The 16,606-nt window shown below is 48.4% G+C and overlaps 1 protein-coding gene across 1 annotated transcript in view; it reads right to left on the bottom strand.

The window, feature by feature from the left end:
- LOC129387131 (alcohol dehydrogenase class-3-like) overlaps window positions 1-3,370 on the bottom strand; it is a 762,528-nt gene extending 759,158 nt beyond the window's left edge. Inside the window, exon 1 of the mRNA XM_072286648.1 lies at window positions 3,298-3,370. Coding sequence (XP_072142749.1) covers window positions 3,298-3,315 — 18 coding nt within the window. The 5' untranslated portion in view covers window positions 3,316-3,370. The remainder of the gene's footprint in view (window positions 1-3,297) is intronic.
- Between the last annotated feature and the right edge of the window lie 13,236 nt (window positions 3,371-16,606).

Raw genomic sequence — 16,606 nt, 5'->3', positions numbered from 1 at the left:
CTAGGATTCAAGAAAGAACTCACTCTGCTCCGCAAGCACTGAAGGCTAAAAACATAAAGAAAAATAAAATGGTAAAGTGAAGTAAATTAACGTAAAGTAAATTAACCTACGCACACCGCGCGTAGGTTAATGCAAGACGCATGCCGGTGCTGCATCAGCTATTTCAGGAGAAAAATTGCGCATGACAGCATACACTAGAAAATACTGCTACATATATGTTATGCTTCTAGACAGTGACTGGCCATAAATATGAGTGAAGAATCAGTTGACTTTTATGTTTGGATGAGGAAGAATGATTTCCAACGAGGATGGGCAATGCGAATGCTTGCATTTATAGAAAAAAATTACACTTGGCACAAATGAAATGGACATAGCCTAGAACCAGATTAAGTGCAGACTGACGGAACTCTCCTGGCCAGCGTCGTCTGTGCTTGGTCAGAAGTTGCAGGTGCATCTGAACACGAGGAATTTATAGAAAGTCCTTTTTGAGTTACCTGGATCACTCGGCTAAATGTCCGTGCTGGTGGAATGGTGGTTGAAGCTCTTTTGAGTCTTGACACAGTCCTCCGCAGACTTCATATCTCATCAAAATTCTTCTGCATCCGCTTCTTTGTCCACGGTGTAAAAGCCTTGCAAACTTGACTACAGCCCCTTCCTGTTGGTGTAGATGGGATCTCCTGAGATGAGCGATGTGCTTAAGCACAGATTGCGTTGGGGCAGAACAGTGACACATGAGATACAGCAAAGATTAGTCAAACCGATGCAGTATTTTCTTTTATGTTCAAATAATTAAGCTGAACCATAAATATGAACGAACATTCATATCTGCTGCAAACAAATTACATATATTGAAGACTTGCAAGTCAATACAGCATATATCAAGCATATTTATTTCTGAACCACGTGTTGTTTACCTTGTTGTAGCAGGTAGCAGCTTCTCTTTAGTGCATGGAATGTGTTGCTTTATAATGGTACCGTCTTGATTACTGCATGTCTGGAACAGAAATATTGGCTGTATCAGAAATTGAAAAAGCACAATTTTGCTATATGTAGTGCGAAAAGACGTGACATATATATTGTAATGGTTTGCGACTACAGAACACATGCAAATGTACACTGTTTGTTCTAGGGTGCTTAAGCAGCATGTTAAATAAATATTGCTACTGCCCATAAACTTGATGTCTGCCTAACTACAATGCATGTCAACAGCTTAAGTACTATTAAGATCACAAATGAGAACATTTTGCGCTCATTTATACACTAGAAGAGATAACACTGCTAGTTATACAAGCGAATGCATGAAGGTCGTGAAGGTATTAGATCCGATGCATTCTTTTTCTACACGAATGTGATGCACCGCTTCACTACTGCAAAAATAAATGCCCCACGGTAAATCAAACTGAACTGCAACAACATTTGGAACCAACAAGTACGAAATGTGGGTGAATAATCATGCTATCAAAACCGAACAACCAAAGGTTGTTCGGTTTTGTGGACGAAAGTTGCCGGCAAAGTGGAAAAATTATATATATATATATATATATATATAGATAGATAGATAGATAGATAGATAGATAGATAGATAGATAGATAGATAGATAGATAGATAGATAGGGCTACTCGGTCACCTATGGCCACGGCTGCCATAAGAGGAAAAATGTGAGGGGCGTTCAGTTATCGCTCAATCTTTCCTTCGTGATTGTGTGGGTATAACGATGGTCTTTCAACTAAATGTTTATTACGAAACATAAACGAAGGGTCCTTACTGCCCATATGTAATGCAGGATCTAGTTCGTTAACTTGTATCCGCCGGAAAGTTAATGAGACGAATATTATATCACGATTCAAGCAGAAGTGCTAAACGACTCACCGTTATTGCCGTTGACAGCCACTGCAGACGTGTTCCGTATGCCTCACGACCGAAACCTGGCTTTCGGGCTTACATGTCCGCTTGCACACACGTCACTTCACCCCAACTTAATAGCACGAGACATCGAAGCTAGTTTTAGCATAAGCTAGCTTTAGCAACAACAACAAAAATAAAAACCAGCTTAAGTGTACGAACGAAGGAATCAGGGCCGCCGCGCACTCAAAAATACCGGTAAAAATTTTAAATCCAGGCCACAGGTCAGGTGAACAAGCAGTAAACTTACAAGAAAGAGTACAATGTGTAATTAGCAATGATAATTTCATACTCTTTTTTATGTAATAAAAATGTTTCGATAATTGTATGAGAAAGGTTGTAAGACAAAATTGCGCTTATTACGGCGCCTCCATCTGGAGATATTGAAACTAACGCTGGCATCCCTTGAGTGTTTCTTCTATGCCTGTTTTATTAGCAGCGGCGCGTGATCGAGCTTTTTGCCCTCTGCGGCCATTTGATGAGCTTGATAGTGTGCTACCCCTGGCTGAAGCACATTTATACACACACAAGCACGTACGGCAAATAAATTAAAACGGGACATACGGAAGTGTTTAATAGCTTGTTGCACAGTCCCCGGCTAGGGACTAGCGAAATAACCAACGCCCTTTCTACTAAATACTGGCGAACAAAGCATGATACAGGCCAGTAAATGAGATAAAGAAAGCAAGCAGTAGCCTAATTAAACATATCAATCTTAAGCGCTTCTGATGTCTGTATATGGAGACGGATCTTCGCGGCCTGTGGAGTAAACACATATGCACAAAGCCGTTTGTTTATGGAGCTTGTGGGGATGCGCGACTCTCGCGCGTCCCCCCGATAAGTTTTTCCCGCATAACGCGTCCCCTGATATGTTGTTTTCCCGCACGGCTCGCGTGGCCTGGCGTCCGCAGCGGTCGGAGTGGTTGAGGCGCAGTACGAGAGATGGCGCGAGGGTTGCGCTGCTAACGCCGCCGAAAAGGCACTTCCTCTTGGTTCGAGATCGTCAAGCGGTACGGACGTGCCATGCCGCGCGTGCGCCGACCCATGCTTCGGTGAGACCGTCTCGCGTGGCCGCCTTGGAACGCGCCACCGTTGGCGTGACCGTACACGCGAACGACCAGGCGTTGGGATCCAGCATGGGGCGAACATATTCGCTCGTTTTCCGGTCGCGGTGAGTCGGACTTCTAGATTTGTCGCGCGCCCATCGGCATGTTTTGCGGATAGGAACTCGGCTAGCTGGCATTGATCTATGAAAGGTGCAATAAATGCCCTTGTGATTGTGTGCACTACTGTGTTGTCGTTCCTTTGTCCCAAGAGCACGGGAGGAGAATCCCACACGCTATATCGTGAAACACAAGATGGAATACGCCACAGTGGCCTGAACAGGAGCTCACCTTTCCCTGCGTAGCCATGCTTGCAGTTCCTCGGGACACGACCTTCCAGAAAACAAATGTGGTCAAAATGGTCGTTCCCGGCGTTGTGGCGCAGAGCGCCACGGTTGTTGTAGTTCCCCAACGAACACATGGCTCATACCCGCTATATGACCTTTCGGCCACCATACTAAACCATACATTTTCAGAACATTTCACAGCCACATCTAGCACACATATGCCAAGTGCACAGCACTTTAACTATGTTATCATGCCCTCCATAATTGTTGCTCCATCCGGTGTCAGTAAGCTTATTGATGGACTATGCATTTATTCTGCTTCCGGATACGAATTTAGTAACTCGCAATTCTTAAAAAACACTTCATATTATTCTTCTATCATACTATCCAAACTTTTCCAGCAATCCCTTGACCATTGTACGCTACCTAATGAGTGGAAAATAGGCAAAGTGATTCCAGAGTATAAATCCTGCAGCAAAGCATCCCCTAATAATTATCGTCCAATCTCTGTCACCAGTACTTGGTGTAAAATGCTCCAAGATAATATTTTTACCAACCTGGTTAATTTCCTTGAATCGAACTCATTTTTAACGTCAGCACAACACGGTTTTCGGAAATCTTACTCCTGTGAAACCCAAATAATATCGTTTACACATGCACTACACCATATCCTTGACAAATCATCACTAGCTGATTGGACATTCTTAGATTTTTTCTAAAGTATTCGACAAGGTGTGTCACAAACTATTACTTCATAAACTAAAACAGCTGAACATTGATGGTAACCTTTTGAAATGGATTAAGTGTTTTCTTCTCAACCGCTCGCAATTTGTTTGTGCTAACGGCATTAACTCCGGTTTTACACAGGTCCGTTCAGGTATTCCACGGTTAGGTCCTTAACCCCTATTGTTCCTAATTTACATTAATGATCTTCCCTCGCTTATCAACTCCCATATCCATCTGTTCGCTGATGATTGCGTCATTTTACAGAAGTCGCCAATGCAAACGATATTTAGTTACTTCAGTCAGACCGTAGCATTATAGGGAACTGGTGCAATCAATGGTTAATGGAGCTAAATATTAACTAATAACAAATGCAAAGTCATGCGTGTGTCTTGGAAAACATCTACAATACCGTCGTACTACAATAACAACATATCGTTGGAATGAGTTTTTTCATTAAATATCTTGGTGTTTACATCACTTGTAACCTAAGCTGGTCTCTTCATACTGAGAACATAAAAACGCTAACCGCATGCTTGGCTACCTACGTCGCAACTTTTTCAACGTGCCTATTAATTTGAAACTTTTGTTATATAAAGCTTTAATACGACCCAAACTAGAATACCCGACTCCCGTATGGGACCCTGCTCATGGAAGCCTAATCACTCGCTTCGAGAAGTTCAAAATAACTGTACGTTTTATTCTTGCTAACTACAACCGCACAGCGAGTATAAATAACATGAAATGTAATCTTTGCCTCCCATCGCTGGCATCTCGCAGAAAAGTGTCTCGTATTTCCCTCTTCCACAATTTGTACCACCAGCATACTCTACGAGATCACCTCAACCCCCATCCAATTTATGTATACCGTTGCATTGATCATCAGTACAAAGTCGGCATTTTGTCACGCAACAGTAAAAGTTTTTACAATCATTCCTGCCGCGAACCTCAAGTGACTGGAACCATCTTCCCGCCGAAGTTATAGGCCTTATTAATTATGAATATTGCGTATACAGGAATATTGTATATACAGGTGTCATTTAAACACTCATGCAAGCAATTGTATTTCTCTTCTTCATCCTTTTGTATTTACCACTCCTCCTCTGTAATGCCCTTGGCCCTGAGGGGTACAATAAATGAAAATGAAATGGAATGAAGCATTGGCCATAAAATGGGTGGAACTTTCGGAATCATATTCGGATAAAAACATTGAGGACTGCTATTAGCCCAGAGGAGGACCCACGGGGGCGTTGCAGGCGCCGTTTGTTTGGGGCCAGCAGGGCAGGGACTCTCGTCTGCTGCAGTTGGGGCGCTGTCTGGGCGCTTTCTGCAGCGGTTCCGTTTGTTTTCTCTCGTTACTCATTACGGTACTCTCAGATATATCTTTATCATCCCTTCGTTCGTGAAGATTCATTGAAGGAGCTTATTTACAAGAAAACAATACATTTCTCAAAAACAACGTTACAGTGCCGGCCGACGAAGCTCTATGGGTGTTTCAGGCACAGGATCCACAGTGTGCAGTGGTTGCTCACCTGGATAATAAAAGCATTAACACAAAAACATAGAACAGAGCAAATTCTTTTAAGTGACCATAACTTACCGTGGTGCAACAAGCCTGTAACAAACGTTCCCTATATGTCACTTCTGCAACATTTACCTTGATTGTAATCCGCTAAAACTGATTCGCTCACAGCGACTGATGCATGGTAATATATTAAAATTTAGCATTTCTGAGCAAACGCATTCGGCAGTAGCACGAGGACTGAACCAATACTGTAGTTTTAACGCAACAGCGTTAAGGAGCGCGTGTCGCAGAAAAGCCAGTGTCGTCGTCGGCGTTGGTCGTGAGCGAAAAATCCCGGAAGGCTATTCATAAATAAAAACAACTAGCAAGATGGGCTTGGTGGGAATCGAACCAGGGTCTACGGAGTGCGAGACGGATACGCTACCAGTCAGCCATGACTTGGATGGTTCAAGGCGGGACAAAAACGCCTCTAGTAAATGCGGCGTTGCCTTAGAAACGTGCCGTAAAAATTTGTACTGCGGTGTATATCGGTAATTATGAGCATGTGAATTACAGAAGTCGCAGTTAAGCGCGTAGCGAAGTACGTTTCCGCTGCTTTTCTTCTGTGCTTGACGCACACGCAGAGCCATCTTGCGGCAAACACCGAAGACCCCCTCCTCGCAATGTACGGCGCTGGCCCGACAGGTGGCGCCCCACTCGCCCGCTTCTCGCCTTCGTGTCGTTTGAGCGCATTGGGGCTGTGCGGGGACCGGTGCGAGGCGCGTCGCGGCCCGGCTGTCCGTGGCGATCACGACGTTTAGCTCGTGTAGATCATTTCCCCCTCCGAGACACCGAGTTCTTTGGTTCGTTCCGCTTGCTCAGGCACACGTTTCGTTGCCGCGCAGAACGCTGAATTGCTTGGCGCTCACCGCGTGATTGGTGGGTGCAAAGTCCGATGCGGGGCGCCTCGTAAGTGATCACTGCGCCGTATTGCATCGTCTTACACCCCTTGGCGGGTCGATGGCCACGCTGTCGTGTTCCACACTTGAAGACGAAGCATAAGCGTCCTTCAATTTTGTTGCTACCGGTGATGATTGCTTTTAGACCTGCTTCCTAAATTTTGGAGAGTAATGTTAACAGGAGGTATTTTAAATTAAAGATAATGGAGCCTTCAGCTGTTCGTAGCACACGAAACGGTATGGACCAATATTTATTCCGTTTTGAGTGCAACACACTCAACTCAGCTCAGCAACCTACAGGTGCTAATTGCTTGAGGAACATTTATGACGAATCTGTTTGACCAAACTGACACCGCTCCTTGGCCAAACATTTTGGGCAAAATATGCATTTCAGACGGTATGGCTGCAGCCAGCAAGAAGCCAAATTTGCATGCCTGAGTAGTATGGAAGAAATTGAAGATATCATCATTCACCGGAGTGGGTTCAAAACCAAAAGGAACTAGTTTTAAGGTCTGTGGTGTTCTTGTTATGAGGCGGCTGTACGAGGCGGCCTTTTATGGAGGGACTAAGCGAATTTTTCTCCGCTTGCATAAGTATGCATGTTCAGGAAATTGTGATGCAGAAGGTGCTTGAATTTTTGTCTTCAAAGCAGTCTAAGTTGCGCTTTGAATTCAATTCGAAGTTGTACTGAGCAGTTGTGCTTCGCGAAAAATTCGGGCCACGCCATAACGTCATAGCTAAAGTCGCTTTCGTTCGCTGCAGGATCCAGGAAGGGTGGGTCATATTGTAGATAAAGGCTGCTGCAGGTCACTAGGAAACATTCTATCGCTTGTAATCTTTTTCTCATGAGCTTCACCACGAAATATTTCTTTAAATGTTATTGCTATACCGTACATGAAGGACAGTCGTGTTAACAGCTATGAACAGTAATCTTCCTGGGTGCCTGTTTTGGAGAAAGTTGAAAGCAGCACCAAATTTTTTCGAACTGTAACGAGCACGTGACGCTGCCCCGGGCATAATCTTAGTTGGCCCGCCAGGTCCAGCGGCTTGCCAGGCTCGGTGGCCACCATTCGTCACCGCACCAAATAAACACCGATGAGCACGGCTGCTCGGCCGTCAGTCATCGTACATCACCACCACGCTGGATAGCATCTCTTTAACGGAGGGTGCCTCGAGCCCCGCACCCCCCCCCCCCCCCCCTCGTTCATAAACCCGGGCGGATCGTGACACTGGCGACCAGTGCCCATGGATCGCCCCACGCCGTCTCGAGCGGAGAAACACCGCCCCCCCCCCCCCCCCCCCCCGTTCCGGCCGCCGTGCCGCTGTACGGAAGGCTCGAGCCGTTAGAGGGAGATGGGTCCGCTTGACCAGTCTACGAGGAGCAAGTCCACGTGTTCTTCCGTGCAAGCGACACACCAAAGGCGAAACAGCGGTAAATTTTCAGGGACAGCTGCGAGACCCGCATCTTCAATCTCCTGTACGACCTTCTAAAACCAGCCATACCGCATGTTAAGATGCTGAATGAGCTGCTCACCAGACTGCCCTCGCATTTAAATCCGGCGCCATCGACACTAATGGAGTGGTTCCGCTTCAACGACTGAAGCTGCCGGGAAAGAGAGACACTCGGGCAGTTCGTCGTTGCGCTATGAGGGTTAGCGAGTGCCTGCGCTTTCGGGGACCAGCTGGAGTCGCTGTTCCGGAACCATTTCGTCTGCGGCATAAACAACCCCGCCATGCAGAAACAAGTCCTGGCACTTCCCGACCACTCACTGGACGCCGTCGTGAGGGCAGCGTTGGCGATGCGGGCAAAGACGGCGGCAAGATTACACGTGCATCTGGCTCACTGTCGGCGGAAGCGGCGGTCAACAAGTTGGTGACAAAGGGCAGAACCTGCGGTCGCTGTGCTGGTGCCCACTCCCCCTCACAGTGCCAGTTCACTGAAGCACAATACTTCGCGTGCGGTAAAAACTGGGTACCTGGCATGGGTATGCCGAGGCGGGAGAATGAGCAGCACACAGCAGCAGCCTGGTTCAAACCCAGGTTCCACACATGCATGTCGCCTGCAGGGTAGCCGTTGCAAGGCTACACGGCGGAGACGTGCGACCCCAGGCTCGAGTTCCGCCGAGGCATGGTTCCACGTTTTGGCCGACGACCCGCCAATTTTCCACATATGACACACTGGCTTTGCTCCGTCGTCGTTGCCGCCGTACATGGTAACCATCGAAGTCTGTGGGCGCCCCATTGTCATGGAGCTCGACACAGGGGCCAGCGTGCCGATAATGGCCTGGAACCTGTTGAAGCAAACCTTACCCTGCGTGCCCGTCGAGCCTTCGGGCGTCATGTTTCGTATCTACCCGGAGGGCTCTCCCAGGTCCAGGGTCAGGCTAGGTCAGCGCTCTTTTTGGTGACTTGGAGGCACTCCTTCCGCTTTACTTAACCAAGGGGTCGTCGCCGACGCTGCTGGGTCGAAACAAAATTCACGCACAGGGCTTTCGTCTGCCGGAGTACCAGGAAGCCGTCCTGCATGTGGTGAAAGAAATCCCAAGCCTCCTGACCGATGTCGTGTCCGTGTTTCAACCAGGGCTCGGCACATTCGCCCGCACGACGGCTGGCATCTATGTACCTGAGGGGGCTGGCCTTGTTTTTTCCAGCCCCGCCCACTGCCGCTTGCCCTGAAGGATGGGGCCACTCTGGAGCTGCAGCGGTTGCATTGAGAGGTCGTCCTGGCGCCCGCCAAGACGTCAAAATGGGCCGCTCCCATGGTGCTAGTACTCAAGCGAGGCAGCAGTGTCAGGATCTGCGGGGATTTCTAGGTTACCATCAACCCCTTCGCCAACGCGAGAAGTACCTCCTGCCCCGGATTGAAGATCTCTGGTCAGCGTTTTCTGGGGGGCAGAAGTCCCCCAAGCTTGACCTCAGAGACGCTTACCAGCAGCTGGTGCTCCAGGATGCCTCCCGAAAGTATGTCAAAATATCGACAACTTTGGGACTCTTCCAGTACATGCACTTACCGTTTGGCGTAGCCTCAGCCACAGCTATTTTTCAGCGGCAAATGGCCAAACTCTTCAGAGGAACGATGCACTTAGACGACATCCTGATTACCGGCACTGACGACGGGGATCACCTGCACAACCTGCATAACGTCCTGGCATGACTGCAGCACGCCGGTCTTAAGCTCAAGCTGAACAAGTGCGTTTTCCTGGCCCCTAGTGTTGAGTACCTAGGACATGTCATTTCCCAGGCCGGCCTAGTCCCGGCCCCCGCAAAGTTGATACTGTGCTGAAGGCGCCTAAGCCCCAGAATAAAAAAGATCTTCAGAGCTACCTCTGCCTCAACAACTTCTACAGGAGCTTCCTGCCGAACCCGTCGGCACATATACAGCCACTCTGTCTTCTGCTTCAAGGTGGTCAGCAGTGGGTCTTGAAGGAAGACCAAGAGATGGCCTTCCAGCGCAACAAGGAGCTAATCACCAAGATTCCAGTGCTGCTACACTTCGATCCGCCCAAGCCTGCTGTCCTGACCGTACATGCGTCGCCGTAAAGTGTGGGAGCCACCTGGACCACTGGGACAAGGATGGAAAGGAACGCCCTGTGTCATTTGCTTCTCGTCGGCTTCATGCTGTAGAGCAATGCTACAGCCAGCAGGACAAGGAAGGCCTGGCCCTCATGTTCGAGGGCGAACGCTTCCGCCAGTACATGTGGGGCCCGATCTTCGAGGTGGTCACGTACCACAAGCCGCTGTTGGGGCTTCTGGGCCCCGACAAGACAGTTCCCGTGCAAGCATGACTTCGAGTGGTGCGCTGGGCCTTGAGGCTGCTATCCTACAGCTACCAACTGGTCTACCACCGGGAAATGACATGACAATTGCTGATGCCCTGCGCCGCCTGCCCTTGCCATAGGTGCCTGCTGTTGTTCGAGAGCCAGGTTATGTGTTCATAGCCAGTTATGTGTACGCGGAGGTACTTTCCAGATCTGCTGTATCGCAGGTGACCAGACGGCAGCCAGTCCTGTCCCCGGTGGTCGAGGAGCTGTCCCGTGGGGAGGAGTTGCTTCAGCGGGCCTATAGGTACAAGGCTGCCGAGCTTAACCTGCAACAGGCCGGCCTCCTGTGGGGTTACAGGGTGGTGATCCCACAAAGTCGCCTGTGCAGGATCCTACAGTGCGGCACGCGGGTCATTCAGGCATGGGAAAGACCAAGATGATGGCCCGGTCCCATGTTTGGTGGACTGGCCTGGACCAGCACATCGCCACATGGTGCAGAGCTGTCAATTATGTCAGGAGCATCAGCGGGCCTCACGTCATGTGGAAATCACCCCTCGCCGTTCCCACAGAGACCCTGGTCCCTCCTGCATGCGGATATCGGGGTGCCCTTAAGGGCCATTACCTCCTGGTGGTGGTGGACGTCTTTTATAGGTGGGTAGAGGTTCTACTTGTCACCACTCCATCAGCAGGCGCGACCATTGCGACACTGCGACAGGTCTTCGCTGCCCAGGGGCAGCCGGACGTCATCGTGTCCGACTATTGTCCTGCTTTCGCCAGCACAGAGTACGTGGCACGGTTGAAGAAGAACGGAATCCGCCGGATGATGGTTCGGGCGTACCACCCTGCTTTAAACGGTGCAGCCGAGCGGGTGCTGTAGACCATAAAAGACAAGCTCAAGAAGAGTCAGGCTGGGAATTTCCGGACGCAGGTTGCGCGGGTGCTGTTCCAGTGCTGCACCTCGCCACATGCTGCCACTGGCCGTGCCCCTGTGAGCTCCTGCTGGGCCAGATGGTCAAGAAACCCTTCGACGTCTTGCGTCCGGACCTCAGATCCACAAGGCTCCGGAAGCAGCTGAAGCACAAGCTGGCTGCTGACCAAGGATATGGTCCCGCGCCTTTGCCCGTGTCGGGAGCACTAGTCTTCGCCAGGAACTTCCGTCCTGACCCACCATGGTCCACCAGACAGGTGGTGTCTCGTGCCAGCGCCTCATTGCTGCTTGTCCGCATGCCGGACGGGACCGCGTGGCACCGACCCGCCGACCATGTTAGGCCTCACCTGTGGACGTGGCTCAGAAGTCCAGCCCGCAGGAGGACCAGTGGCAACACCAGTCGTTTCCAGCGGCCCACCTCCGAGGCGGCAAGCATTGCCAGTGCTGCGGCGCCCGTAGGGCCCTTGTCAAGTACGGCAGCACACTCAAGGCGGGCCGCTGCGGACCCTCCTGAAGGAGAAGTGCTGTCTCAGGCAGCACCCAGCGTTGTCCCCCGACGCGTCAACACCGGTGCGCAGGCGGAGTACTGGACCGCTTATGCCGCCGGGTCGTTACTCGCCTGCGTAACAGGAGCCGTCGAACCGGCTGTGATGGCGGAAGAGCCTCGACCAGGTGTGAGCTTATTTTACTTTGAGCTTGGGCGTTTGTTGTTTGTATTGAACAAGCAAACTGGGGGTAATGGGTTCAACGAGCTTGTGACGCCCCCTCAGGCATAATCTTCGTTGGTCCGTCAGGCTCGGCGGCCCGTCAGGCTCGGTGGGCAACATTGTTAACCGCACCAAATAAGCCCCGACGAGCACAGCTGCTCGGCGGTCAGTCATTATTCGCCACCACCGTGCTGCGGAGTCTCTTTAACGAAGTGTGCCTCTAGCCTCCCCTGCGCCTCGTTTACGAACCCGGGTGAATCGTGATACATACAAGATGCGCGCCTCATTTTACGCATATCTACAGTGCCCTCATTTGACCAGAGAACCTCATGAGAGCAATAAGAACCTTGATAAAAGTGTTCCAAGCAGTATCCTTCTAACATACGGAGTTATAACATTGACACCAAATGCAAAAGTTGTTGTTCCATGTAAAATGCAATATCTACCATTACTACGTAATAAGGAAATGCTGTGTTACGAGCAAAGCATCATGGATAATTTCGCGTGCAGATTTTGCAGAAATTGTTTTTACGGAAAATTGCACCTCTGCATTGGAAAAGCAGTAGAACTTTTCAACTCTGAATAGCTTGCGATATCTAAGCTGCAAATTTTAAATATTCAGGCAGTTTTCGAAGATGAAGCTGCAGCTCAGGCGTGACAGTAGAACCATTCTTCGGAAGAGCGGCTGGTGCGCGCAATACCACGATAATGCAAGCAGCGACCCCAAGAATGCAAGAAGCGAACGAGTGCCCGAGGCCACCTTGCGCAGACCTGCAGCAAAGCGCCATTTTCCTGTTGACAAAAATTGGGAGGACGCATAAACTTCTCCCTTAAGGATGGAATGCGATATTATTCAAAGATTCCTGACTCACGCTTCCCGGCAACAGCAGTAACCGCGATATTTACCGGGAAACACCGGCGTTCTGTAGCCCGGAAACGGGCTGGTGTTGGCAGGGCCATGTAATGCGGTGAACACACTTTGCGTGTTTCAGACCATCGACAGAAAATCAAAAGAGACCTGTAGCTAATCACGCGCGTCTCACAAACACTCAACAAGCATTCTGCCCTCGCCTGCTCGTCTATAATTCACGATGGTCGTTGGTTGTTGAATATGGCGATCCATGCGGCCTTCGTTTCTTTATCGAGCGATCAACGATACTTCGAATGTGGCACTCACCAGCAGATTAACGTAAAAAAAATTAACACATCAGAGTACGTTATATTATTTTCTCGTTCTCTCTTGAAACGCATAGAATTTGGGAAGGTCATAAAAATAGGGAGCGAAGCATCCATCAAAATTGTCTGCGCATCACACTCTGTCGTTATCAGAGGAAGGCACGAGAGGCAGTCGGTGTCTGCGCGGCGACGACCAGACTTGTAAGAAACCAGCAAGTCGCACTCTTGAAGTCGGAGCGCCGACCGTGCTAGTCGACCGTATGGGTCATGGAGACTCATCAGCCAGCGTAAATCCTGGTGATCGGTGACAATAGTGAATGGGCTACTCGTAGATGTAGGTCCAAAATTTGTGGCCGGCGAAAACAGCTACCAAGCGTTCTGTTTCGTCGACGGTATAATTGCGTTCCACATTAGTCAACGAGCGACTGGCGTACGCCACCGCATCTTCAGAACGTTTATGACGTGGCACTTGCACGGCACCGATGCCAATTCCATTAGCATCAATGTGTACTTCTGTAGGACAGGATAAATCGAAGTCGCAAAATATAGGCCGCGATGCTAGCAGAAATTCGACCTGAAAGAACGATTCGATACGAGCAGATGTCCAGTCTTTTTGGAGAATACATGTCCGTACGTTTACCACGTCGGCAAATAGTGGCAGGAAGCGATGGAAATGGGAGCATACGGCGAGAAAGCTCTTCATGTCTCGCACATTATTTGGGGTTTGCTGGAGCTGCCTGCCCCAACATTCCGCGGATCTAGCCGGACGCCGATCCTGCCGACGAGGAAGAGAGTACACATCCTTTTTGTTGAGTGCTTAACAACACCTGCAGATGGGCTAGATGGTGCATTGCAGATCGATGGAAAATAAGCGCACAGGAAGACACACACGAACCGCCAAAAAAGACATAGAACAGGCGCTAACTGACATCTATTTTATTTGCAGCCATGCCAGCAAATATATGCAGAAAGGATGACACGCGCATGGCAAACCAACAATGGGAGAACATAGTGATAGGGCAACGCAAATCATTAACACTCCAACTCACGTTCAAGAAACTCAATTTCTGCCCTGGAGAGCTTCACAGATGCATCGGTCACACATTTATCTCCCCTTTTCCTTATGTAAAAGGCTTATAAGAGTTCACGCACCGTCTTATCGCGACCTTTTCCTCGGATTCATATGGCACTCAGCTGCGGTTCACACGCTGTGCAGTTGGCGCAATTATCAGCCAAATTTGTCCCACCTCCTCTAATAGCCCTCAAATGAAGGTCCTGTGTCTTTCTCGGCGTTCATATGTGTCTTCCTGTGCGCTCATTTTCTGTCGATTTGTTGAGTGCGTTCAGTCTTATATACTGGACACAAAACCTCCATGATACACCATTCTAACTAGTGTTACAAACACTGAACTAGATAACTAGTGCTGCCCGCGGACTAGAAGTCTCTTGAGTAATACCTTTCCAACAGCATGTCTTTTTTTGGCTCAGCAGTAACTGTCGCCTCTGCCGATAACACCACGCCTCTACCATGCCCCGTGGAAGAACAGTGGGGATGGAAGAAGAGTTAAATGCCTACAAAGGCAAGGCACTATTCTTCACAGTCATGACAGAATGCGACACAAGGTTGTCCTTGTAATTTGCAACAAGTAGTTGGACGGCCGTGCATTGAAGGTCGCCACCACTAGCAAGTACAGAGACACGTGAAAGGACCAAGGTGACAGGATATAATCGTCCGAAACATTAAAACGATCATTGTGTGGTGATGGTGCGCCAGCGAGGCCAGAAAGCAGAACGCTATTCACATTAATTTTGCCTGTGCCGCAATTTAAACAAGCCCCAGAATCCTGAAGAAAGTCATTCCCCAGAATCACTTCATTGATGAAGCGCTGTAATTTCAGGAATCCTGTTTTAAAAACTTCTGCACCCAATAAGATGCTTGATACACAAACACCAAGGGGAAGAAGGCACTCTCCGCTCACACCAGGAAACGCGACACTACAATTCCAAGGGAACATAACCTTGCGACCAAAGCGATCTTTGAAAGCCATGCTAATGACGGAAACGGTAGCACCGTTGTTCACTAATGCCGTTGCAGGTATAACATCAATCTACACAGGCACTTTGCTCATCATTGAAAAAGGTAGAGGTATCTCTGGAGGAGAGACTGTCGGGCGATCTTCCCTCTATCGGCCGCGCCGGGTAGTTTCCGGAGGGCAGTGGTGACGCGGAGCATCGCCGCGGAGACGGTGAACGACGCTGGCGACTGGTTGTGAGCGTCAGACTGCGGTCGGAAGTGAGCGAGTCACTCCTCCAGTTAGACTGCCGTAACATGTTCCTGGAACCTGACCCTGTGGTGTTGGCGATACTGGGCTCTCTTGGCCGGCGGTTGTCGCAATTATTTTGACCCGTTGAATTCAATTGAGTTGAATTGATTTTATTCAAGTGCATGAGTACACTTAGGAAGACAGGCCAAAAGGCAGTAACGCCTCACGGCGTCTTCCCACCTGCGACAAGTTTTCACACAAGCTGTGGCAAGTAAATCGGCTATGATGATGTGGTACATATAAACAGAGTATATAAAATATGCAGAAGCAAAGACACAAAATTACAAGTGTAAGTACAAGTAATGAAATAGTTATACAACGATGAGGTAAAAGAACAACATGCATGATTGAATAAAAACGTATCTTTGTTGCACACGTACATCATCGTAAATAATAGAAGAGCAATATACAATAGAGCTTACACAGTAATGACGTTATTCTGAATAGTCCTTGAGATAAAAAGCACGAAATTTTTAATTGACTTATTTCCCGCTTTATTATTTTTGCCAGATTGATGATTTCTTATTATTTCTTCTATATTCTTGTTGCTGTTCAAGAATTTCGTGATCTGCTAATGCAGTATTTGTGAACCATAGTTTGTACTGGTCTAGCGACTTCTGTAATTTACGCGTTGAAGTGTGCATGGTAGCAATTGTAGAGGATTTCATAATGCGTGTGAAAAGGCATATTTATTGTTAAGTAAATAATGCATCTCAAGAGGCAACTTTCAAGTCTCTAAATTATGTATATTTAGTAGGCCCAGTTTGTTTTATTATTATGATGTGCTGGCCTGATACGAATATTAGTAATGGCTTTAATAAATGTTTTATGCAAAACAAGTATTGATTGCAAGTTAACCTGAGTTGTGCTTCCCCAGACCAACAAGCAATAATGCAAGTATGACTGCACAAGGGCATCAGACCTTTACTTCTTTAACCATAATCGCAACAAATTTCTCATTTTGTACATTATACCAACTGAACTAGAGATCCCAGAACATACATGATTACCGTGATCTATGTTAACTTTCATTAAAAATAACACCTAAAAATCGAACTGAATCCACACGCGAAAGAGCACTATCAGGAAAAAGGGTGATAGGCTCACATTCTGTGATATTGTTTTTAGTTTGAATAATAAAAACTTTGTCTTGTGGACATTTGATTTTATTTGCAGTCAGCCATTTCGACAGTTCAATCAGCCATTTCGACAGTTCAGCCAGCCACATGTT

Source organism: Dermacentor andersoni, chromosome 2 (genome assembly GCF_023375885.2).
Source record: "Dermacentor andersoni chromosome 2, qqDerAnde1_hic_scaffold, whole genome shotgun sequence".
Lineage (NCBI taxonomy): Eukaryota > Metazoa > Arthropoda > Arachnida > Ixodida > Ixodidae > Dermacentor > Dermacentor andersoni.
The sequence above is the reverse complement of the archived record's forward strand: the minus strand, read 5'-3'. Positions and strand labels throughout refer to the sequence as shown.